General features: G+C 46.2%; 1 protein-coding gene across 3 annotated transcripts; it reads left to right on the plus strand.

Moving 5' to 3' along the window:
• Window positions 1-397: 397 nt before the first annotated feature.
• Window positions 398-24,556, plus strand: chd2 (chromodomain helicase DNA binding protein 2). 3 transcript variants are annotated; one of them, XM_019873890.1, is made up of 38 exons: window positions 399-1,382; window positions 4,456-4,699; window positions 5,425-5,511; window positions 5,690-5,751; window positions 6,110-6,220; window positions 6,840-7,055; window positions 7,304-7,443; window positions 7,999-8,224; window positions 8,310-8,410; window positions 8,482-8,523; window positions 8,600-8,775; window positions 8,857-8,981; window positions 9,884-10,100; window positions 10,390-10,479; window positions 10,906-11,096; window positions 11,189-11,377; window positions 11,540-11,702; window positions 11,825-11,977; window positions 12,937-13,008; window positions 13,233-13,382; window positions 14,095-14,243; window positions 14,323-14,419; window positions 14,503-14,595; window positions 15,362-15,532; window positions 15,685-15,854; window positions 15,939-15,980; window positions 16,575-16,714; window positions 16,786-16,924; window positions 17,001-17,151; window positions 17,970-18,092; window positions 18,176-18,295; window positions 18,416-18,553; window positions 18,990-19,106; window positions 19,196-19,374; window positions 20,486-20,585; window positions 20,662-20,842; window positions 21,171-21,411; window positions 21,794-24,556. In XM_019873890.1, the coding sequence occupies exons 1-38, from the start codon at window positions 1,324-1,326 to the stop codon at window positions 22,068-22,070; spliced, it is 5,442 nt and encodes a 1,813-aa protein (XP_019729449.1). In that variant the 5' UTR covers window positions 399-1,323; the 3' UTR covers window positions 22,071-24,556. The 3 variants fall into 3 exon arrangements, with proteins under 3 accessions (XP_019729450.1, XP_019729449.1, XP_019729451.1); XM_019873891.1 differs by lacking the exon at window positions 8,482-8,523 and having other exon boundaries at window positions 398-1,382; XM_019873892.1 differs by lacking the exon at window positions 6,110-6,220.
• Window positions 24,557-25,617: the final 1,061 nt, after the last annotated feature.

A 25,617-nucleotide genomic window follows, 5' to 3' on the forward strand; every position in this document is an offset into this window, starting at 1 on the left:
TCATGCATTTTTGATCAAAGGGTGTAAAGTGGGAGTCATCTATAAACATGATGTTGCTAATTCAATAAAGCAGTGAAACACAGGTTGTGAAATGGTTAACTAGCATTTGGTGGGAAATGAAATGGTTTCCTCCAGCTTTCTAAAATGGCTTCTGGCTTTTCTTCTTCCTGTCCGTGCAGGAAGTGATGCAATTGCTGCAAAAAGGGGAAAAATATTTCCACGCGTTATTCTTTGTCCACTTAAGTGAACCGAACTCTTCACTTTCGGCCGGTGCTTGTTAAGATGTGATGAACATATCTCAACGTTTCTCGAAACGAAAAGTTAAAGATGAAGGGGAGGGACTTAAACATCACCTGAGTGTTGGTTAAATGAAAATAACGTCAATCAAAGGCTTTCAGAGCTAGGAAGGAGCTCTAGATGGCGGATGATCCTTAGGAAGGCTGCTATGGGCTGTCGTCATTCCGTTTTTCTTGCTCCCCTGTGTCGACTGAGGCGACGTCCTGCTATGTTCAAGTGATGCCTCCGCTCACTCGCTCGACGTTTTGACGGGTTTGACGCCGTTTCGCTGGGCTTTGGTGTCCGTTTTTGCGCGTCGACGGAGCCGTCTCTGCTGTGGGAGTTGCTCGCCGTTGTTTTCTATGCAGGGCTCCGGCAGCCATGGCGCGCCTCCATTTTTAGAGTGCTGCTCGCTTCTTGTCTCGCTGACGCTTGACAGCAGAGCACCTTAGCCAAAGGCCTACGATGTATTTAAAACGGGATTCTTTTGGTATTTAATGACAAGTAATTTACTTTTTGGGGGGCTGCCTCTGCCGATTTGACGTTTTATTTAATTTTTGCAACCACGGCGAATCGAAAGGAAATAGTGCAATCTATCGGCACTACATCGCTCCGGGATTGCTCTGTTTACATTGATTTCTTTATTAATCCCACATTATCTTCACGTTTAACTTTATTCTTAACGGAGTCGTTTTTTTTTTTGATGACGCAGTTTGAATTAATTGATGCGACTCGGCACTTGGACACATTGCTGGCATATGTAGGCTAAATGAATAGCACATGCCGTTAGCAAGTATATTTCGTGTATATAACAGATGTGTATGTATCTATAATGAACAATCACTTGTATTAAATTCCACTTTCTCCTCTCGCGTCGCACCGTTTGGGATCTAAAGTGCTTGCCGAGGAGCGAAGAGAATAGCGAGGCACTTGTATGCTACGTTATGCCTCCTGGAACTTTTTGAGACGAATACCAGGACACAAGATCACCTCTCCCAAAGGATCTATACACTTGCATTGAAAACACACACACATTTTTCTTCAACGATGAAGAACAGAAATAAAAAGCAAGGGGATGAAGGATCGACTCAAAGCAATGCTTCCAGGTATGCAACTCATTGAGTTTTTTTTAAAAATACCATCGTACGTCTGCAGAACTTGTTTACCTTGTCAAGCATGGTCGATCACCTGTGTGTGTGTGCGCGCGCGTGTGTGTGGTGGGGCTATTTGCATATGCGTGCCACTGACGAGGTGCACCAGTGTCACCAATGACCTTGCTATTGTTTAATAGCCACACCCCGATTTCGTAGCATTTGTTAGTGTAGTGTGCCTGCAAGGCCCCCCTGTGCCGGAAGATCCTTTCCCTGGAAGTAAAAGCGATCAAACTTCCCTCCATCCGAAAGCATTGCATGCTTTGTGTTGTTTATCAACTCAACTCAATTCCACTCAACTGTTTTTATTGAGCACTTTAAAACATGTATACAGAGTGCTGTACATGGAGTAAAAATAATGAATTCTACAATAAAACAATAATAACAAAGGCAGTAGAAAGCACCCCAAAAAAAAAAAACGTAAAAACTAAAATTCAAGCCTCATGCTGAGTCAAAATCACGGCCTTGTATTTCTACTTTGTGCTGCATTGCACCATTTTATCAACGTTATTTGACCCCTAAAGTGCATTTTGGATTGTTCTATGTATTTTAATGCAATGTTTGTTCAATAGAATATTTATACAAATACATATTTAAACAAATGAACTTGAATCTATTCACAAAATGTTAACTTTTTTTTGTACTTACAAATTCTGGAGATCAATATAATCACATGCAAGATGTATTTTAAAATGAACTTGTCTGACATTTGAAACTTTTCACGAGTGAAACACTTAAAGTTGCGTTCAATAGAAACATTACTTTCCAACAAAAGCACACGAAGTGTCCAAAATGATTTGCATGATTTTTGTTCACGATTTCACAATTTTATTGATTTCAATGAGCCTGTATTTCTTGTCACGTTTTTGCTTTAACTTGTTGACTTCAAATCAGATCAAGATGATTTCCATATCAGCAAGAACGTATGATTTCACCTTAAATTTAGCGTCAGTGATGCGTGCGCATACTTTTTCTTCATGTGGCTTTACACATCTAATTAAGAATATATCATTGCAACTTTTGAACTGAGCTCCAATGTATGGATACTTTTTTCTGTCTGAACACTTTTATTTACATTTAACTTCTAGAGATAGTAGGCCTATTCTCGTGTTGACATCTCCCCCAACTTTGCGCATTAAAGAAACTAATATCATTAGCACAAATTTGCATCATTTGAACATTTACTTATAATGTGTTAAATCGGGGTGATGACTGATGTTATCTGCTTCCTTAACATATATTTTCGTCCCAATTTAAATATTCACCATTATAAAAACGCCCGCTGCATGCCGAAGACACTATTTTCTACATGAACTGCTGAATACTCTTGAGCACACAACTGTCCACTCTCACTTAAAATGCAATTGTGCACTCGTGGCAGCCATTTTATGTTGGTTAAACATTAAACTGAGTTTATTCCAGTTTGGCGTCAAACCGCCTCTTCTTTACACACTAACATCGTGGGAACCCAGAATGCAAACAAACATGAAATGCGCAAGCATGAATCTCTCCAAATGAGTAAGCCACGTATCAGTTAAATATTGTTTAAAATCTGCAAATGGCCCTTGCGTTCCCTGTTGTGCTGAATCCACTCACTACATGTGGAGCTCAGGAACCGGATGTGCTCCTTCACCAGTTTGAACAGGACAGCGGCGATTGGCTCGACTGTCACTTAGCAACGCATTAACCAATAGGAACTCGAGATTTCATCTATCGTCCTACCCTCATTATTATTCACTCAAGAGGAAAAGGTTTCTTCTTCCGCGTTAGGTCATCGCGGGAGGTCGTGGATTGTTTTAAATGTCGCTACGACCGTTACCTTTTTTCTAAATTGTCAGGAAACAATTTCAGGAATTATTTGAATGCTTAAAATTAGAAGATTAAACTATGACACGTACATTTTAAAGCTGTTAATGTATTGTTGAATGGCGCCCTCATGTGTTCGCCTGCGCCATCACAGGTTTTTTTTTTTGGTTCGCCCCCCCACACAGACTCCCTTCAAGATTGATTTAATAGTGTAGTGTCATCCCTAAAATATATCTTAACGACAGCTCTAATTGCTATTTTTGATAGATATTTCATGATGGGTCGTTTTGTCATACTGTACTATTGATTGACATTACTAAATCGCCCAGGCGTTCACCTCATTAATGATGGTCCAGTGTAATTCATAAAATTAAAAGTAATAGATGAGAGAACTGAAAAGGCTCAGCTTTCAAATTGTTACCTCCCTTATTTGCTGAGGAAAAAAAAACATTTTTTTCAAATCAGTATGAACTTGCATCAATTTGCCCGTTTTTGGCATGGCTCACATCTCATAAACGCCGTTAGGCGCGTCAGCAAGGACCGTTGTTGAAATGAAACCATCCCCCTGTACTTTGATGAAGAGTGTTCAGAAAATGAAAACAAAATGCGGCGGTATGCACCCAGCCCCGGTGAGTGAGCGCTCCCCGGACCAACCCGCAACCTGTTTTTCACACTACATGTGTTTTTCATGGTACCCAACACGGGATCGGTTGCTGGATGGCACGGGGACGACGGCGACTGCAAATACATCCATCCATCCATTTTCTAATCGGCTTATCCTTAAAACAGTCGAGGGTGTTCTGGAGCCTATCGCAGATGTCTTCTGGCAGTAGGCGGGGGACACCCTGAACATGTTGCCAGCCAGTCGCAGGGCACACACTGACAAACAACCATTCACACTCACAATCACACCTAGGGACAATTTGGAGTGTTCCATTAACCTGCCATGGATGATTTTTGGAATGTGGGAGGAAACCGGAGTACCCGGAGAAAACCCACGCAGGCATGAGGAAAACATGCATACAGGAAGGCCGTAGCCGCAATCGAACCCTGCACCTCTAATTACGATAGATAACGTCGGCTCCATGTAATTATGTTGTTGAAAAAAAAATCTTCCTGACATATCAACTCGAATTAGTTGATTAGTCTGCCTTCACTGAAATGCTGAAGACAAGAATGTGTGCGTGCAAGTCGAAAACGGTCCGTGTTCTTGTCCCTGCAGCATTTCCGCCTCGGATGAATCCAACTGCTCGGCATCGGAGTCGGGGAGTCAGTCTGAGAGCGAGCGCGGCAGCGATCATGGCGGCGAGAGGCGACGGCCCCGCCAGTCTGAGTCCAACAGCTCCTCGGGGTCGGAGAGCCGCTCGGGGAGCGGCAGCGAGTCTGCCGAGTCCAAGAGGCAACCGAGCAGCCATCTGAAAGACAAGCCAGTGAAGAAGAAGGAACGTCTGGCTGATGTCAAGAAGGTAAAGGAAGCGCCTTCTGCTTTGTACTCTATCACTGGCGTGTCCAGTATGTAAAAACCAAACTACAAAGCCCAAATGCTGCGTTTTTAAAATAATACAAAAAGGAGACCAAGCTGAATTATTTCACATTTTTTTTTGCCACCATTAATGTGACCTATATTCTGTGAAACTCTGTTTAAAGAAATGGACAGAAATGGAAACAAACACCTGAAATAATGTGTTTTCACAAGTGTACACACCCTCTTATAAGTGGAAGAATTAACCAGTGGCATTCAAACTCGTGTTCAGTGGGAGTCTGTACACACACGCCGCCCTATAAAAAGACTGATGAACCCCAGCTGAGCTTAAAATGTTCTTGTAGCCTTTTCCTGACATAGGTTTGCATTCTGCAAGGCACCTGAAGGGTGATACAAATAGAATAAAATGATCAACGTGCAGGAATAAATAGGCAAGAGGCTCCGATGATAGTTTTGAGGAGTTAATTTTTAGTAGTTGAATAAACAGAACATTTTGAAATGATAATTGGATTTTTTGTTGTTTTTTTTTCCTCAATCGTGATGTCAATATTAGTCAAAATAATGATTGAGTTTTTTTCTACAATGGCCCAGTGCTCATGTAGACCCGTTCTTTCTTCACGTCATACAAGAAGTGAAGTGTCTTGCTTAAATTTTGTGAGCTTTCTACAGGCTAAATTTGATTACGCCTCCTTATTATCTTCTTTCCAGATGTGGGAGGAGCATCCAGATGTGTACGGGGTCAGAAGGTCAAATCGCAGTCGACAGGAACCATCTCGCCTGAACATCGGCGCTGGGGTAAAGGCCAAGAAATGCATAACAGATGCCGCGAGAGGGTCCTCTGTTTGTGACGGGAGTTCCGTTCCGAGGGCAGCTTGTCAGTGCGCTTGTGAACGGACGACCCCCCCATATGTCGTGTTTTTTTTTTTTTTTTTTTTTTTTGGAGTTCTTAAAACCTCTGTTGATGTTTTCACAGGGCAGCAGTGACTCCGAAAGTGAAAGTCCCAAAAGAAAAAGCTCTCGAGTCAAAAAGAAGGAGTGAGTATTTAGAGCTCGTGCACAGCCGATAGACCGTTTGCATACCTCATCCCGTTTTCGTAACAGTCACAATGTCATCGAGACGATGGCGCAGCCTTTTCAGTTAGTCTTCGGATTCTATTGGTCTCCACGTCATCTCATTTGGAACTGGGTAACTGTTGTTGGCCAAGTTAGATTCCAGTCAGCCGGGGCGATGACGTTATCGCCATTCTGACCATTCTCCAGTTCGTGACTTTGCCCTGTGCGAGCCACCCTCCCCCCACCCACCCCCCAAAAAAACGCTAAGCTCGCACTTTGTCACGTAAAACAGAGGTGATGGGCCCTGTGGGTGAACTTGTGGCATCTCTTTGTTGTAAAGTATCTGGAATGATGATGATGATGATGATGATGAGGAGGAGGAAGCTTCCAGCAGTACAGACAGTGAGCAGGAAGAGAAAAAAGTAAGATCCAGACGACTTCCTGCTAGAAGGTAAGAGTTTAGCGAGGCCTGGCCGTCAGACAGCTACCCGCTGGTCGTCTTCATTCCATGTCGAATTTTCTCTGTTGCGTGCGCGATTTAAAGCAGGGGTGGGAACGTCTGATCGGCTCCGTCATGCAATTTGAAAAACACTTATTCGAAAATTCTGATTGGGCGTTGGTTTTTAATAGCCACTTCACGTCGATCTGAGTCACCACCGATTTGTGCGCAGCCCTTCGCTAAAGGCTAAAATGCTAGTCAAGGGCATTATGAAAGTCCTTTCTATGCTGAGCAACTGTGTCCATGCAATAGGAAAAGATTGTTGAAAGTGAGGAAAGCTTGGCCTGAGAAAAACAAAAAAAAAAACCGGATTAATAGTGTTTCCATTCATTTCAGTTGGGAACTTTGATTTGAGAGACTTGTGATTTAAGTTAGGCACATGGTCATGGAATTAATCAAACTCATCAAGTTACCGCAGTATTTTTTTTTCACAAATTTGAGGAAAAAGGTTCCCCGCTCCTGCTTTCAAGAAGACATTTGAAATTGTCTCTAAAGTTTGGTTTGGTCACGACAGTGGATCAACACGCCCCGCCCCCTCTTCTCCCTCTTTTGGCCATTTGCTCTTTCACAGACCCCAGACAAAATCATCAAACAAAAAACTCTCCCAAAAAGCAAGAAAGTCCAGGAAACAAGAATCCTCTCCTGAGGACGAGGATGACGACGATGAGGATGATGAGGATGATGATGACGAGGAGGAAGAGGAGGAGGAGGAGGAGGATGATGATGATGATGATGAGGACACTCCAAAGAGACAAACTCGCCGAAGAGGGGCAACTAAAGTCAAAAGGTTTTTTTTTTTGTTTGTCTTGTTTTTTATAAGACTGGTGGCAACATTGCTGCAAACGTGACTGTTGTCCAGCATTGATTAATTGACAGCATCATAAAAAGGTTTTCAAGCAGTACATTTATATTAGACATGGCTTTGGCCTGAGCAAAAAAAAAAAAAAGAAAAAACTGAATAGGTGAGTTTAAACCCCCAAAAAAGAGCTAATAGGCGCATTTGCAAATGCCATACGTTCTGTTTCCTTATTGTAGCTATAAAGAAGACCAACATGACTTTGAAACGGACTCTGATGACCTCATCGAGATGACGGGCGATGCGTGCGAGGAGCAGCAAGATGACGACAGCGAGACCATTGAGAAAGTCATGGACACCAGGATCGGCAAAAAAGGAGGTGATTACAAACTGCAAATAATACGTCGAGATGTTTTGAAATATCAACCATCTTTTTTCTTTAATGTCTTAACTTGCGACAGTTTGCTAGCTTAAATGAGAACACAACGCACAGCGCCATACATGGGACTAACCTTACCGTAGCCTATTGAGGAGCCAATTTTTCATTAAAAAAAAAAAAAAAAAAAAGAATCTTTTGTTGGTCTATTATGGGGCACTGGAACGGATTAGTGGCATTTCTATTCATTTCAATTGCGGAAGTTGATTTGTCGAGGGGCGACAATGAATCAGTTCATGGACAACTAACCGATGATCAAATTAATAATGATTTTTGATCATCGAGTCATTGCTTTGAGGCCTTGTTTAAAATCGTACATATCGGCAGAATTTTCGGCTCTCAACTGTAAATTCTTCTCACATCTCTGTCGCGCTTCATAAAGGCAGACTAATCATCTCTGTTGAGTCAACAGAAAATATTCTCAATCTGTGTAAATGTTCCATTCAGTGCAAACGAGACTCGGTTGTGAACGTGATTTCTGTTCTTTGCGAATCTTAGCCACCGGCGCTCCCACGACCATGTACGCCGTCGAGGAGAACGGGGACCCGTGCGAAGGCTTCGACCCCAACGACCAAGAAGGGGAAACGCAGTATCTGGTCAAGTGGAAGGGCTGGTCGTACATCCACAACACGTGGGAGAGCCTGGACTCGCTGACGCAGCAGAAAGTCAAGGGCCTGAAGAAGCTGGACAACTTCAAAAAGAAAAATGAAGAGCTCAGCGCATGGTGCCAAACCTTTTGACTTTCAAGCAAATCAAATCGTGCCCCGCAGTTGAGCGTTTTGAAAAATGAAGGAACGGAAATGTTTTAGGTTGAAGAAGGCGTCTCCCGAGGACGTCGAGTTCCACAACTGCCAGCTGGAGCTCATCGCAGACTTGAACAAGCAGTTCCAGTTTGTGGAGCGCGTCATCGGTAAGACATGCTCCGGTCGCGGTGCAGATGTTGGCCGAGGCCTCCTCGTTCATTGCATTTGTCATCACCAGCGACCAAAACGGGAAAAACTCACGGCTCCTCTGACTTCCCGTGTAAGCGACTCGATGTTGGAAGCGTGCGGAAGACGCGGCCGGCCGGCGCTCGCTCAAATGTCTTTTGCTCTTCCAGCTCACAGTCACAAGACGGCGTCCAACGAGCCCGAGTACCTCTGCAAGTGGATGGGCCTCCCCTACTCGGAGTGCAGCTGGGAAGACGGCGCGCTGGTCATGAAGAAGTTCCAGCACTGCATTGACGGCTTCTTGAACCGCAACTCCAGCAAAACGCTCCCCTCCAAAGACTGCAAGGTACGAGTCCAGCCGCCCGCCCCACTTTTGAAATGGACGGACGGTGCTTCAGATTCCCTTTCGCCCCCCCCGTGTTCTCAGGTGTTGAAACAAAGACCGAGATTTGTCGCTCTGAAAAAACAGCCCACGTATATTGGAGACGAGAACCTGGAACTGAGAGACTATCAGCTGGCCGGCCTCAACTGGCTCGCTCACTCCTGGTGCAGGTAGCGCACGGTGTCGGCTGCGGGGTTTTATTTGATTTATTTATTTTATCTTGCACTTGGCAAATAATTTATTTTTAAAAAAAAACAAACAAAACAAAAACCTGAGCTGTCTACTAAAACCAACAAACGCTAAACTAAATGAAGCATTAAAAAAAAAAAGTGAATAAATTTGCCCAAAGAAGAAATGAAAAATAGTGGAACTAACTCCAAGAAGAAAATTAAAAAAAAAAAATCCCAAACTATTCTAATCCTGCCTCACATTAGCATCGTTCAAATTTGGATTAGACCTTGCAATTTATATCATTGTGCACAACATCACGCCCCCCCGAAAAAAAAATAATAATGTTTGATCGCTGGTTGATGACTGTATAAAAAAAACATTCCAAAAATGAACGCTGTCATTGAATGAAATGGTGCGTGGCCACCGCCAGCCGAGCCCCTAACTGGACGAAAACACAACCGGCAGCTTCGGCTTCCCAAACACTTTCAAAGGTTCAGAGCCACGAGTGATGCAATCCATCAGTCGATGAGCTGACTAAGAAATAAATCTGCGCACACACCTGCCTTTGTGGTTGACTTTTTCCATCTGCAGCAAAGCGTTTTTTTTTTTTTTTTTTTTTTTGACAAACCAGGCTTCTAATTTAATACCTAAAAAAAAAAACATCTCCTCTTAAAATCTTGAGGTGACAGTGCGACATGGCTCCCCCGCCGCGTGTCGTGTTACAACACTTTTCAGACCGCTCAAGTGTCCCAGCTATTTTCAACACTTGACGTCCAAATGACGCAGGGCCAGACCGAGCCTATTGGAAGCACTTTATAGAAACGACACAACACTCAGCTCGGTGTTGAAGGGGCGGCGCCACTGATCTTCTCCTCCTCCTCCTCCTCCTCCTCATCTTCAGGTGCAATAGCGTCATCCTGGCCGACGAGATGGGTCTGGGAAAGACCATCCAGACCATCTCGTTCCTGTCCTACCTGTTCCACCAGCATCAGCTCTACGGGCCCTTCCTGGTGGTGGTGCCGCTGTCCACGCTCACATCCTGGCAGAGGGAGTTCAACACCTGGGCCCCCGACATGAACGTCGTGGTCTACCTGGGCGACGTCATGAGCAGGAAAACGGTACGGGAGTAGTACATTGGGCGCTCGTAACCATTTTCCAACACATATCAGCGATAGACCAAAACAAAAAAATCCCCAAACCCTCTCTCAATTAAAAGAATACAAAATGCTCGTGGGCTTTTCATCCGGGTTCCGGATTTTTATTCCAGCTCGGGGTCGACCATTTCCCCAAACCGAGCACAGTTCAATGAGGGCTTCAATAAAATTAGGATGGGCTCCAATTTTTGTCTTGAATTGATCAGGAATGAGTTCGGAGCCTCACGGTGTTTTTTTCTTCTTCTCCGAGCAGATCCGCGACTACGAGTGGGTGAACCACCAAACCAAAAGAATCCGTTTCAATGCACTCTTAACCACTTATGAAATTCTCCTCAAAGACAAGGTGAGTGCTTGCTTCCACGTTTTAAAAATTCACTTTCACAAAGACAACAACACTGGCCGACATATTTAAAAAAAAAAAAAAGTTATTTTCGTGCATTCTGGGTCATATTTGGCTGCCGAGTCCAAAAAGGACACCTTTTCCCTTTAGTCGGCTCAAGTTTTTGACATTGATATATATTTGATAACTCATGTGCTTTGACCGTTTACCAATTGTACCTTGATCGTCACTAATCGCAGTGTTTGCGTGTTTTTGCATTCCAAAAATCTGTCGTTTGCTGCCTATTGCGCTTCACTCTCACATGATCGGCATCGAGAAGGCTCTCTGCCACACCGATTGCCGTCCAAACGCCAGAGGAACTCTCTCGCCACCCAAAAAAACCAAAAGTTGTAATCAATGACATCAAACGGCTTTTTTTTTCTCCTCTAGGGAGTCCTCGGAAACATCAACTGGGCCTTCCTCGGTGTTGACGAGGCTCACCGGCTGAAAAACGACGATTCCCTCTTGTACAAAACCTTGATGGAGTTCAGGTCAAACCACAGGCTCCTCATCACCGGCACGCCGTTGCAGAACTCGCTGAAAGAGCTCTGGTCGCTGCTGCACTTCCTCATGCCGGACAAGTACGTTCCACTCCACGCCTTCTTCGACAAAATCGAAAAGACGATGCGTTTATTATATTCTTTTTCTTTCTCTCAATCCGCCGCGCACTCAGGTTTGACTCGTGGGAAGATTTCGAGGACGACCACGGCAAAGGAAGAGAGAACGGCTACCAGAGTCTTCACAAAGTCCTCGAGCCGTTCCTGCTGCGACGTGTCAAAAAGGACGTGGAGAAATCACTCCCTGCCAAAGTGGAGCAGATTCTTCGCGTTGACATGAGTGCGCAGCAGAAGCAATTTTACAAGTAGGATTCTCGATCTGTCCCCTTCGTATCGCGATCTTGCCTTGTCGCCAGACGTACGACGGAACCGCTTCAAAGAAGTTGAACTTTGAACTGTACGAATTTGGCGCTTCCCCCTGAGTTTCTAACTTTGCTTGCTTTGAATGTGTTGCTCGACACTTGCAGGTGGATTTTAACGCGGAATTACAAAGCTCTTTCCAAAGGCACCCGAGGCAGCTCCTCGGGCTTCCTGAACATTGTGATGGAGCTGAAAAAGTGCTGCAACCACGGCTTCCTCATCAAGCAGCCCGAGGAGGGAGAGCTCGAGTCACAACAGGAACAACTGCAGGCACGTTTGCTGATCGCTCTATTTTTTTAAATTTTTTTTTACCTGCGGCCTCACCACGGGCCATCCTGCGTCATCGAGCGAAAGGTGAAAGTGTGTGTGTGTGTGTGTGTGTGTGTGTGTAGGCTCTGGTGCGGGCCAGCGGGAAGTTGGTGCTGCTGGACAAGCTGCTCACCCGCCTCCGGGAACGAGGCAACCGAGTGCTGATTTTCTCGCAGATGGTTCGAATGTTGGACATCCTGGCTGAATACCTCACCAAGAAACGTTATCCCTTCCAGGTAGGATTCACCTTTTTGGCTCAACGCTCGCCGTGTCAGAAATAAGATGTCCAAACTATGGCCCGGGGGGGATATTTGCAGCCCGCGCGGCATGTATTCAAAATGACATTTGACACAGCCGTCACAAGGGTAGTTTAAAAAAAAAAAAAAGAGAGGGTGGAGGTGGGCAAAGTCAGAAAGGAGGGTGTCGGAGACAAAAAAATAGGTGCCACGAATGTGAACAAATTGATTCCCATTCTGAACAGATTTTCCAGATATGCAAAGACACAAATGAACGACAATAAGAAGGCCATTTCTCTTCAAAGCACTGAAGAAGAAAGATCATTCCATTTCACAAGCGGAACTGGTTTGGACACTCCTGAAATAGGGGAGAGAAAAAAAAAAAGTTGGAACGTATGTAACCATGTCAAATTCCGATTAAAAAGAGAACTGGAAAAAAAAAACTTTTCAAATGTTGATCATATCTACTATATCGTTGACCTACTAGCGTAAATGATAAAAATGACCAAGGTGCTTTTGAAAAATGCGGATTTTTTTTTTTCTTCACCATTTGTTGCTTTTGGATGCGTCGTCCGGTATGCTGCAGCCTTTAGACAAAAAACATGATATGAAAAATTTACATATTTATTATATTTAGGATTAGTTTGGTTGTTTTGGGGGGACGGGGTCCAATTTTTTGTTGTCCTTCTGCAAATCTCCTAAAGTGTTCCAAAAACATTTGTCTTGATCTGCGTTCACGCAAACTCATGTGTTGACGCAGATCACATTTCGGCGTTGTGTCACACATACTCGGCCAGGCCGCGAGTTCACGCGGTTATTTATATCGCCGACTTGTCTTCGATTGGAGCGCGTCCAGGCTGCGGCAGGGCGCTCGGCTCCGTCCGTGTTAGCCGGTGGCATTTGTTGTGATAGAGCACTGCTCAACATCGACTGGTCTTATTTGTCTCTTCTGATTTTAGCGATTGGACGGCTCCATCAAGGGAGAAATTCGAAAGCAAGCACTGGACCACTTTAATGCCGAAGGCTCAGAGGTACGTTCAAAGCTTCAGCACCCGAACCACTGGTGTTTGTGTCATTAGTTTCAAAATGTCATGGCGTTGCATGAATGACTTAAAATAATCTTTGAATGGTGCAAAAAAATGGAAAAAAAAAAACCCCGGCCTGATTACTTGGAATGATGTTGCTTGCACACATCTTGCTAGTACCCCGCCATGGAAGTTTTGTGTTTGTGAGCAGAGCGCCGTATCTCTTGCAGGACTTTTGCTTTCTCTTGTCCACGAGAGCCGGAGGCTTAGGGATAAACTTGGCCTCGGCCGACACCGTGGTCATCTTCGACTCTGACTGGAACCCTCAGAATGACCTGCAGGCACAAGCCAGGGCTCATCGGATCGGCCAGAAGAAGCAGGTACGCTACCACCGAAATGGATCGCAACTCTCATCGTGTCGCGTCACGTTTGGCATCACGTCAAAAAATTCACGATGGACCTCCCCGGAATCACCGTGTAAATTATTATGACTCTTCTCAAGTTGATTTATGGAGCGCATTAAAAACCAACCACAACTGTGTGCAAAGACCCCCCCGTGTGGACAAAACACCATCCCTTCTGTTTCCCTTCTGTTGAAATTGAAGAAGTTCAGCGCCCCTCAGGCTTTGATTTCCTCCAGACAGGACAAAAGTGGCCTGAAGGCGAGAGCGTTCTTTTTGCCCAGCGGGGACATGTCATCCGCATCGCAGTGAAAGGAAATAACATGCTTTCTTAAGATGGAACCCAGGGGCAGCAAATACAATGAAAACAGCAGGGGCCCCAAAATGGAACCTTGTGCCACACCTTCAAGCAGCAAGGCTAACACAAAAAGTCCTACAGCCTACAGACGGTCCAAAACATTTAAAGTCGACTATAATGTTATGAAAATCGAGGCAAAGTCGGTAAATCAATAACATCTTGATCTTTTTTTTTTTTTTTTTTTTTTTAACCTTGATCAATCGGTTCAACAACTAGCTTGTAATAGTATGTTCCATCTCATTCCTCCGTGTGTGTGCATTGGAACGCGTGTAAATCCTGAAGCTGTCTGGTGGGATCCATTTGCAACGATTTGTGCTTTTGTCCCGGCCGTAGGTGAATATATATCGACTGGTCACCAAGGGAACGGTTGAGGAGGACATTATTGAGAGGGCCAAGAAGAAGATGGTTTTGGACCACCTGGTCATCCAGCGAATGGACACCACTGGCCGAACGGTACTGGACAGCAACTCGGGCAACACCAAGTAAGACCTCTTTTGGGAGTCACCTGAACGTGCCCCCCCTCGCGAGTCATCACACTTGGCCTTCTTTTGGGTCTTCCAGCTCCAATCCGTTCAACAAGGAAGAGCTCACCGCGATCCTCAAGTTTGGTGCCGAAGAACTCTTTAAAGAGGCGGAAGGAGAAGAGTCTGAACCCCAGGTGCTTAGGGTCACCCCGAGTAGCCCAAAAGCGCACGTCTCAACGTTTCTGAAGTCACACGGCCGTGTTTTCTTTTCATGCAGGAAATGGACATTGATGAGATCCTCAGGTTGGCTGAAACCAGAGAAAGTGACCAGGGCCAAAGTGCCACTGATGAGCTGCTGTCTCAGTTTAAGGTGGGTCCATTCGCCCTCCTCTTTGGTGTATTTCGCTTCATAAATGTCAGGGCCTATAAAGTCAGGCCACAAATTCAATCTCTTTGCCCACTTGGTCATTTGCGTTTCGCATTGAAATGAATGGAAATGCAATCGGACTGTTCCAGCTCCAAACCAAAGTCGTAGTTATGTTCTTGTGAAAAATCAATACGAATAATGATGCCGTGCAATCTCGAAAGAAGTGAAGGAAACAGTTTCTGAAGAATTAACGCAAGTGTGAGCCTTTTTTGGCGCACCATTTCCATTCAAATTGCATTGTGGGACGAGGCGGCCATTTTGGGGTTGCGGTATCCATGGTGAATATAAACAAGGCTGTGTAGTCGCGCAGAATTCAAGTCGCCATGTTAAAATGCAAGCAGAGGAAAGCGATTGACCACACTTTGACCGGCGAGCTCTTGCACTGCGGTTGAAGTGGGAACCCCACAGAGTTTGACCTCTCTCAGTGCACAGCATCCACTCGGGACAAAGGTGTTGTTTTTTTTTTTAACTTGTCCTTTTTGTGTGCGTCGATGTTAAGTGGCTCTTGAGTGTTGACAAGTGCCACACCAATTTGATGTCTTGGCAATTGTACTCATAGTAGCTTTTCCCAACCCAAACTGTCTTTAGAGCCATAATGAGGGATCATGTCGAGCACCGCAGAGCTTTTCCGCAATCCCTGTTCATGGACCGACAAGAATGTGTGAACCAAGGCTATTGACATTTTTTTTTTTTTTAAATACCCCTGCAGGTGGCCAATTTTTCCAGCATGGAGGAGAGCGCTCCCGACCTCGAGGAAAAGCCCTCTCGGGAATGGGACGACATCATCCCCGAGGAGCAGCGGCGGAAAATGGAGGAGGAGGAAAAGCAGCGGGAAATGGATCTCTTCATGCTGCCCAGAAGCAGGAGCTCCAACAAGCGGGTGAGGCCTCTGCAGTTTTGCCCACGCGAGCTCATTTGCTCCCTTTGAAAGCAGACGTCAACCCCCCCCCCAAATAAAACAACTGCTTTTGAACGACGTGGCTGTTAAAAGACTCCAGCGCTCCAGATTTGACTCCCGATTTGCGGTCTCAGGCTCAAGCCAACGACAGCGACAGTGACGTGGGCTCCAAGCTCAAGCAACACTCCTCCGGCTCTGACAGCGAGACCGACGACAGCGACGAGGACAAGAAGCCAAAGAGGAGAGGCCGCCCTCGAGCCCGCAAGAACAACGTGGAAGGTTTCAACGATGCTGAGATACGCAGGTCAGGTCTTTCGCGCTGGTTTGGTTACATTCCCGCGGAGCTCTTGTTGACTCATTTGACACTTGGTGGTATTTGTCAATGCAGGTTCATTAAGGCTTACAAGAAGTTTGGAGCGCCACTTGAAAGGTAAGTGCTCAGTTTACTAAAAAAAATGAAATATAATCAGACCTCCCTTTTAATCAACGTCATGTCGCACTGAATCGCTTGGTAATAAATAAGCAGCTCACCTCAAATCAAGGCCCTGTTTTGTTTTGTTTTTTTTAATCCCAGAAAAAGATAGATAAACTTGACTTCATTTTAAAAATGAATTTAACTTCATTCACCCAAGCGCCATCATCTTTATTGGTGAAGTTTGTGAGTGGGAAAAAAAACACACCTAAGTAATTTGTTTTTGGTAGTTTGAGTCACTCCGGTATTGCGGCAACACGCAACGAAACAAAATGAACATTTTGCACAGAGTCGTGCCGCACTGTAAGGATGAGTGCGGCGGTGAAGATCAGTTTGACGGCAATGATACGTGTAGTCATTATTGTTGTTGTTTGTACAAACAAATCAAAGTTTAAGCCAACACTGTACCATATTTATAGTAAAATCACAAATCACAGCGACCTCACGAATAAATGGCCGCGGCCACGATTCGAACCGAATCAGTTCATCAAATTTCACGGGACTCGTCATTTGTCAAGCCGGCAGTTGTCAAGCGCGCTTCTGCATCTCCAGGTTGGAAGCCATCGCGCGGGACTCGGAGCTGGTGGACAAATCGATCGCAGACCTGAAGCGACTGGGCGAACTCATTCACGGCAGCTGCGTGGCGGCGGTGCAAGAGCACGAGGAAAACCTGAAAGAGAACCCAATTGAAGGTACCGGCACGCGCGGTGCGCGCACGTCACGCCGCTTTGCCACTGCGGAGCTGAAAACCAGGTCATTGCAGCCAAAGGGCCCGGCAAGCGGCGAGGAATAAACATCAAGATCTCGGGGGTGCAGGTCAACGCCAAGTCCATCGTTCAGCACGAGGAGGAGTTTGAGCCCCTGCACAAAGCCGTGCCCGCCGATCCGGCCGAGCGCAATACGTGAGCAAGCCGCCCAACCGTTCGGGGGGGGCGGGAGCGCCACGCGTGCCGTTGACGTTCTCCGGCTCGCCCACAGGTTCAAGCTCGGATGCAGAGTCAAGGTTGCCCACTTCGATGTGGACTGGAATGCCGAGGATGACGTTCAGCTCTTACTGGGAATTTACGAGCACGGATTCAGCAACTGGGATCTGATCAAGACCGATCCGGACCTCAAGCTGGCTGAAAAGGCGAGTGCGGCCAACGTTTGACACCGCGGGCGAAGATGCCCGACTCATTGATGCCCGCCTACCCCTCAAATGTTTCATAGCGCCTTCATTGTGCACCGTCATGGTTCAGCGCTTGCGGATTCTCGTTTTTGTGGAGTTTAAAAATACAGATGTCATTTTTTTCCCCCCAACAATTTTCTTCCCATTTTTCATGGAAAACGCCCTTTGAATGTTTATTCAGCATCACCCCAGAACATTTCTTTCCGCATCAATTATCGATGGTCATTTTTGCTATGGTCTCCATCCCTCGCGAAGAGCAGGGTCCGCTCTCGTCACAATTTCAAGCCTTAAATACACTCCAAACCTCGACTAGAAAAGACGCATATCATAAAAGGAACCTTAAAAATGAATAGCTGCTTAAATGCTTTTCATTTTGAAACAAATGTCCGAGAATGCCGGCGTATCGGACACAAACCGCACAATATCAATGACTACTTTCCTATGAGCCATTTGAGGTTTTTTGGACTCTGTGATTCACCATGACTTGAGAGCATTGTCCGGAAAAAGAAAACTAAAAAGAAGACGAGATGAACGTCATGGCGCCAGTAGCAGAGTCATCATTTGCTCGTCGATGGTCGCCCCTCCGCACTTCTGTGCCATGAATCCCAAAGCATCCAATGAAATTGCATCAGCGCGGCACTAACTCAGCATGACGAACATTTTCTCATGCCATGAGTTCTTTTGTCACCATCGGTTGGAGCCTCTGCAGTTAAAAAAGCAGCGGTGAACGTTCCAATTAGATTTGAATTTGTCTGTATGTGCCCCCCCCCTCCGCACAGATCCTGCCGGACGATCCAGGCAAGAAGCCTCAGGCCAAGCAGCTGCAGGCGAGGGCCGAGTACCTCCTCAAGCTGCTCAAAAAGGAACAAGACAGCGCCGATGCGTCCAAAACGGGGGACGAGGTGAGCCGACCGACGACGGCCGGCCGGCGCCGTTCCCGCCGCGTCTGCGCCCGCGTCACTCATCCGGCCTCCGTCGCCGACAGGTCAAAGTGAGGAAAAGGAAGCCTCGGGTGAAGAAGGCGAAGGCCGTCAAAGACGAGCAGGGCAACAGCATCTCGTCGCCGCGCCTGTCGGACAATCCGTCGGAGGAGGGCGAGCTCAAGGTCGCTAACCGCAAAGGGGCGCCTGGAAACCTCTGCATTGACTTGGGGGGGGACTTTGCAAATCGTTCCGCATGGTGTGACTTTACCACGTGATCGTCTCACCGCTTCCCATTTGAGCAGGAGGAAGGAACCGAGAAATCCCCTGCCAAGAAACGACCGAAGAAGAAGGATAACAAGGAGAACAAAGAGAAGCAGGGAACCCCCAAAAAGGAGAAGGATGGCGAGAAAGAAAAAGCAAACAAGGCCAGGAAAGAGAAGGTCAGTCGTTGCCTTGTGCGCCTTTCAAGCATTGGCCACCATATTCGCCACGCCGATAAAAATCCGTCAACCTCCCCTTGATTCAGCCGCCTCATCCGCAGCTTTCATTAACTCTCTCGATACCAAACACCTTTTTTCTTCTTTTTTTTTTGAATCAGGTACACCTTTCGGTTTTGTTTTTTCACGCGGTGGACTAAAGAAGGGTTTCAAAATGGCTGACACTGAAGGGGTTCATTACTTGAGATGTTATTGAAGGAAATCAAAAACCTTTGGTAGTTGATCAATTTCTGCCACCCGGAAGTACCCCGGCACCCATTTACAACATAACAAAAGACGCGTTTAGACGTGTGTGTGTGTGTGTGTTTGTGTGTGTGTGTGAAGTCTGTCGGGTGAACACCCGGTCGCTCGTTTTAACGTTCTTGTTTGCACGTTTTAGCCGAAAGGAGCCAAAGGGAGGAAAAGTCAAGGACCCGTTCACATCACGGCGGGCTCCGACCCCGTCCCCATCGAAGGAAAAGAGGACGACAAACTGGACCAGGAGACTTTCAGTATTGTGAGTTTTGAAATGAGACCGGGCGACTTTTAGACGTCTCTGGGATGTACTTGTCAAAAAATGGGAACGATCGTCGTTATTGCGTCCAGTGCAAGGAGCGCATGAGGCCGGTGAAGAAGGCCCTAAAGCAGCTGGACAAACCCGACGAGGGCTTGTCGGACCAGGACCAGCTCCAGCACACGCGCACGTGCCTGCTGAAGATCGGCGACCGCATCACCGAGTGCCTTAAAGCGTACGGCGACCCCGAGCACGTGAAAATATGGCAACGGTAAGATGGCTGCGCTCTGCATTCGGCAATTGGAAAAGGGCCTCTCGTCTACTTGGCATTGTTCAGACCATGTAAGCCGCACTTTGTGGCTCTATCAAATGAAAGTTGTTTTCAAAAGTCTTGTCTCCATTCAAGGAGGAGTGCCCGACTCAAGTCAAGTGTATTTCTCCAGCACTTTCAAACAACCGACGCTGCATTCAAAGTGCTGGACATGGAGCAAAAATAATTCATACAATAAAACAATACACGAATAACGAAAGACAGTTGAAAGCATAAAAACAGTCGACCTAAAAATCAAGTTTCACGCAGAGTCCAAACCCAAACAATAAAAGATGAGTTTAAAGACGCGTTTGAAAGCTGGGCAGCGAGGGGCCTTGCCCAACGTTCAGCGGGATGTTATTCCAAAGAGAGGGAGCGGCAACGGAAAAGGCTCCCGAGCCTCCGCTTAGTTCTCGGTACCTCTAATGTTGTCTGGTCCGCCGACCTGAGGCAGGTGCGGCGGACCTCAGAGAGGTCAGGTGGGGCCAGGTCATTTCAAGGTTTGAAAACAAATAACGGGATCCTCAAAAGAACTCTAATATGAGCCAGTGAAGGAGTGACGCGCTCCCTCTTACGAGTACCAGTCAAGAGGCGAGCGGCAGCATTTTGGACCAACTGGAGACGCTGAATGGAGGATTGGCTGACTCCAAAGTCAAATGCGTTACCGTAATGCAGCCGAGATGTGACGAAGGCGTGAACGACTGTTTCAAAGTGCTCATTGGAGAAAGGAGAGGCGCGACTTTAGCCAGCTGCCGAAGACGAAAGGAGCTGGATTTAACAACGGCTCCGATTTGCCAGTCCAATTTCACATCGCTTGTCCAGATTAAAACCCAAGTTGGAGATCGTTGCCTTAAAATAAGGAGCCGAGGTGGGCCGAGTCTGCGGGATGGCATGTACAAGGGTCACCGGGACCAACCGCCAACACTTCTGTTTTCTCTTCATTGAAATTCAAGAAATTGAGTGCCATGCAGGTCTTGATACAAGCAGTTGTCAAATTCCACCCTGGCGCATTTTCGTGACTGACACAGACACTGGACAACTCCTAACAGAAGGCCTTTCCTGTTTCCCACAGAAACCTCTGGATTTTCGTGTCCAAGTTTACGGAGTTTAGCGCCCGGAAGTTGCACAAGCTCTACAAGATGGCCCAGAAGAAACGCTCCCACGAGGAAGAGGCAAGTCGCTGGCAAATTGCGTCCTCTTCATCTTGTCCTCGCCCCTGACCTTTTGGCTCCATTTGGACGCTTCCAGAAGGAGCACAAGAAGAAGGACGAGCCCTCCGGCAGAGGGAAGCCTTTCCGGCCGGACGCTTCGGCGTCCGGTCGCGAAGCCGCGGGCTCGCAGTCGGCTTCGTCTCACGCCATGCAGTCGGGCCCGCACGGACACCACCGAGATTACAACGTGGGCGCCAAGCGGCACTTCCCCAACGATGGTAAATACGCGCCTCGAGGTTACCGTCGAGTGTTTTCTTACTGGGCGGGTACGCAGCCCAAACCGCGTCTGGCATCCATTTTTCGATTCATCTCTTTTTTTTCCTGGAGTGGTTGCCAATTCAATTCAAACTGAATCTCATCAAGGCTTACGACACACGGGCAAAATATTTGTTTCACAAATGGACTTTTTATACTGGGGGAGGGCGCGGGGGCGACGGGATGTCGTTGCAACTGGAAGCGGAACTGCACTGTTGCGACCTGGCGCCTTCTCAACAATCTCGGTCGAATTTGAAGTGAGTTGACCTGGCCGTAATTGTGCTCACGCAGACCGGGGGGACTGGCAGAGGGAGCGCAAGTACAATCACCCGGGCAACCCGTCGTGGCAGGGCGAGCGGCATCACCCGTACGACGCCCACCGCTACAAGGACCACTACGGCGACCGGCACGCCCACGGTGACTCGTACCGCAGCGCCGGCGGCTACCGCAACAATAGCTCGCCGCGCAAGAGGCCCTACGACCTGTACGGCAACGACCGGGACCACCGGCCGCATCGGCCCTACTACGACAGGTAAACGCGACCGCAATGCGCTGCTGCCTTCGAGCGGGACCGCCCGCTCTTCTTCGGTGACTTCAACAAACTGCAAGTCAAAGTACACGGAAGGTCAAGACAGAGCACATTTGGTATGGACTCATTTTAGGAGGGGCGGGGGGGGCGGAGTTACAAATTAGAACTGGTAAAAGTATTCTGTTCTCCTACATGTTAAAAAAATGTGAAATAATTATCGACTCAACTCAAAAAAAAAAAAAAAAAATATATATATATATATATATATATATATATATATTTTTTTTAAATAAAATATAAACTCTGAAATATACTATACAGAAATATACAAAAGTTGCGGCTTTGGTCCGTCACATGAGCCAACCTGCGGCCATTTTGTCTTCAGACACCAGGACTCCAAAAGAAGGCGTCCGGACGACTTCCGCTCCAACTACCACCACCAGGGACGCGACGGCCCCTCTCAGGACTTCCGCCGGATGCCCGAGCACCGGGCCGGCCCCCCGCTGGGCCAAGACCACTACGGCAGACCATTCCACCTGGATAAAGCCTCGCCGCTGGACCCGCGCTCACCGCAGGCCCAGAAGTCCCCGCATGACTCTCGCTCGTCCCCGGCGGAGCCCAACCCCCCGACCGAGGCCACCTGGAACCACAGGAAGGCCTAAAACTTTTGGACTGGACCGGTCATAAGCTTGATGCGAGCGGACAGTGTTGCCCTCAAAGACGGACAGCGAACCATCTCCAGTGAAGTGACTGGACAAAATGGAACGGAGGCTGAGTCCCATGGACTACTTTTTACGGTGGCTTTCGGACACGATGAACTTTTGACTGACCTTAAAGTGCCTGGTTGTGTTTTTTTGTTGTTGTTTTTGTTTGTTTTTTTTTTAATGCACGACAAGGGGGAATTCTGATGATTTCTGTGTGTTTAGCTTTAAGTGTCATTGAACAATGTGAGTACACAAGAATGTGTCATCGCGTGCACTTTTTTTTTCTTTTCATCCCCCAGCAGCAGCATTTGTTAGGGTTGCAAAAGGGTGGAAGATTTCCTGTAAATAACCATGGGCAGGTTTGGAACTATTCCAGATTGGAATACTTTCGCGGGAATTGATTTGGAATGGAGGTTAATGTACTGTATTTTGTTCAGGCGTAACTATCAACAATTATTTTGTTTTGTCATAAGTAGAAATCGATTCACAATAAGCTAGCTCTCCTTGCGAGGACATTCCTGTCTTTAATCAGGCCCCCCCACCCCAATCATGTCTGAATCCAAATTTTACTTGCAGATCAAAGCAAAAAAAAAAAAAACATGCGTAATGTATATTCTATTGAAATTCCCTCTTAAGAATCAAGCTTCCATTTAGTAAAATCCGGGTTTATTCCATAAAATTTCCGGACCCGGCGTCAGCACAGGGACACCTGCGACCACCACTTGATATGTTTGATAGCGTTAGGATTTCTGTCAACAACTCACTATTCCATCTCTTTTACCAAAACACGAAAAGAGCCTGTTCGTCACCTGCACTCTTAATTCCCATGGGAAGTTCCACCACGAAAAGAGTTCCCTTCATTTTGCACCTCTGGCATTTGTTGCAAAATGGTGGCTAAAGCCGGCGGTCATGGAAGACTCAACCATGCCGCTACTTTTGCCACCAGAGTGGTGTTTCCCCCCAACCTTTTTTTCATTTCCGGCACATATTTTACATGACAAAAAAAAAATACTCGCAGCATTGGAGCAAACAAAAATGTCAAAAAAAGTATTGAAATCATCGCCACCTTGGCTCTATTTCCTCACAGATGAAGCTGTTCCTCCGTTGTCGCCGAGGCAAAACACGGTTTAGTTTTCTCTCCCGCCATCTAGAGGATGACCGTGGAATTGTTCTCCTTGTCCCGATGCATTGCTAGTGTAGTTCGATGAACAGACATGCATCATTTTTTGCAGAAATTAAGTCTTTTTCTATCAAGTGGCAAATTTCCAAGGAAACTAAAATGTGAAGAACCAGTATTAGTTGCGTCGTAACACTCGGATGACCCTTTAGGCTCTTTTTCCCTCGAGGTGTTCAGGAATGAGCGTGTGTTTGTTGGAGGGCACTTGGCTCCCAGTGCCAAATGCGAGCCTCTAGTCTGCGCTTTCCCCTTTCTCCCGTTTGTGCCTTATGCATGGGCGGTACTCTATGGTGGTCCTTGCACACTACTTGCGGGGGAGGGAGGCTTGCTGCTGAGTATAGTACAGTATTTAAATCAAGGAGGAGGGGGAGGATTTTCAGTGCGTGGGGATGTAATTGTGCTTGCTGTGCAAATGGCAAAAGAATTGATTTTGTTCGTCAGGGACAAAAATCACGCGTAGACCACGCAGTGCATGCGTTGGTGTACTTGGTTGAATTTTAGTGTTGCAAAGGAATGGAAATTTCCCAGCAAATTTCCTTGCGACTGGAAGGAAGGAAATTTGGAAATAATGAGCAAAATTTCCCAAGGAAACTTTCCCAGTTTCAAAATGTCCAGCATTTTGCAACCCTAATGGAATTTGTTCAAAATCTTTTGAGTGAGTTGATCTTTGAAGGAATGCTGGGAAGTGGCCATACAGAGGCTAAAATGGCCGCCTTGCTGTGTCTTTTCGGGCATGTCTTTGTGAGACTTTTTTTGGTGGGTCTGCTTTTGGTAGCTGTGCCTCCCAAATTTCAGTCCAACTGATTTCGGGGGCTGAATTTGTCTCAATGTTATGATGAATTATTTGTAAATTTTCACAAGTATAGAGTATTTCAGTGTCGAAAATCCCTGAAAAATTCAAGCTGATTTTTGCACTGTGAGGAAAACAAAACAAAACTTACAAATCATGTAAAAATGCCCCTAATATATATTTTAAAAATCCCATTTTAAGGACATACGGAATGGCTCAATTACGTGAAAACTGGCGAAGGGACCATGTATCTAAGTGGTAATCATCATGTATTGTATGTGGTAGAAATACAAAAAAAAAAAAAGTGTTTTCTCCTCTTCTTCCTCCGGCACCACATCAAGCAAGCTCCAGTCCTTGTATGATCTGTTCTCCCAGGAAAAAAAAAGTCTAAATAATTTATATTTGTGACAACAACCACTCTTGATGAGAAATGCTCTTGTACATATGTTTGGACATATGTAATAAAAATTTGTTACACAAAAGAACATACAATTTGAGTTCATTTGCGATTTATGCAATCATTTGAAAATGGGGGAGGGGAGTGCGACCCCAGGGAACATTTTTTTTGGGGGGGGGGGCTGTATGGTAAGACGACTCCATACTAACTTTTTTACGACTAGCACGTTTGCAACTAACCGGCAACTTTAGGGGCCCGAGGAGACAATTAAGATTGACTTGTAAACATTCACTCCACTAATTTTCACTACCACTGATAAATGGGCTCAAAGTGTCTAACAGAAGTTTATTAGCAACAAAAAACGTTCAAGGATATTCTTTAGAAAAATCCCCAAACAAAACAAAACTGCAGATTTATTGGTCCCACAGGCACGAGTAATTGTAATACAGGCGCTCCCCGTTTTACGAACATTCGTGTTGCGAACAACGGTACATACGAACATTTTTGCGGGTCCAGGTATGTCGAAAAATGTTCTCGGACAGAGATGCTGTAAGTTCGATTTTGTATTGCGCGCCCTTTTCCGAGTACTGTAGTACTTCTTTCCGCCGCTAATACCGACGTGAGGCGCTGTGAGAGGAGGAGGAGGAGGAGGAAACGCCTGTCCCCATGAAGAAGTTCGAGACGGAACTCTTGGCCGAAGGGTTAGATAAAGCCATCGCACTCTTCGAGCAGCAAGACCCAAATATTGAACGTTGCACAAAGGTTGCAAATCAAATGAATGATGCCATACAGTGCTGCTGCATCATTTATGATGAGAAAAAGAAGAAAACTGTGCCATCGTCGTTATATCGCTTCTTTCGGCCAGTTTCTACTCCACCCTCCAGGGAAGATACTCGTCAACCCTCATCTTCTTCTCCTGGACCCTCAACTTCTTCCTTCATTGATGTTACGGAGGAGGAAGTAACTCTTGAAGCCCATTCCAGCGAAGACGAAGACCCACTCGGCCCCATGATATAAAATCCTCCTCTTCCTTCTCCCCCCCTCCATCATCTCCTTAAGCCTTCGAGTACATCTTCCAAAAGTAAGTTAAACTTCATTTCATTATACTTATATAAACCTTAAACATACTTATATGAGCCTT

Source organism: Hippocampus comes, unplaced genomic scaffold, assembly GCF_001891065.2.
Source record: "Hippocampus comes isolate QL1 unplaced genomic scaffold, H_comes_QL1_v1.1 scaffold298, whole genome shotgun sequence".
Taxonomy (NCBI): domain Eukaryota; kingdom Metazoa; phylum Chordata; class Actinopteri; order Syngnathiformes; family Syngnathidae; genus Hippocampus; species Hippocampus comes.

What these genes read in the sequence shown, in the direction of transcription:
- chd2 (XM_019873890.1), top strand. Translation starts at nt 1,324, where the DNA reads ATGAAGAACAGAAATAAAAAGCAAGGGGATGAAGGATCGACTCAAAGC. An exon ending in TCCCCTCCAAAGACTGCAAG is followed by an intron (nt 8,776 to 8,856) that starts GTACGAGTCCAG and finishes CCGTGTTCTCAG; the next exon opens with GTGTTGAAACAAAGACCGAG. An exon ending in TTAATGCCGAAGGCTCAGAG is followed by an intron (nt 13,009 to 13,232) that starts GTACGTTCAAAG and finishes TATCTCTTGCAG; the next exon opens with GACTTTTGCTTTCTCTTGTC.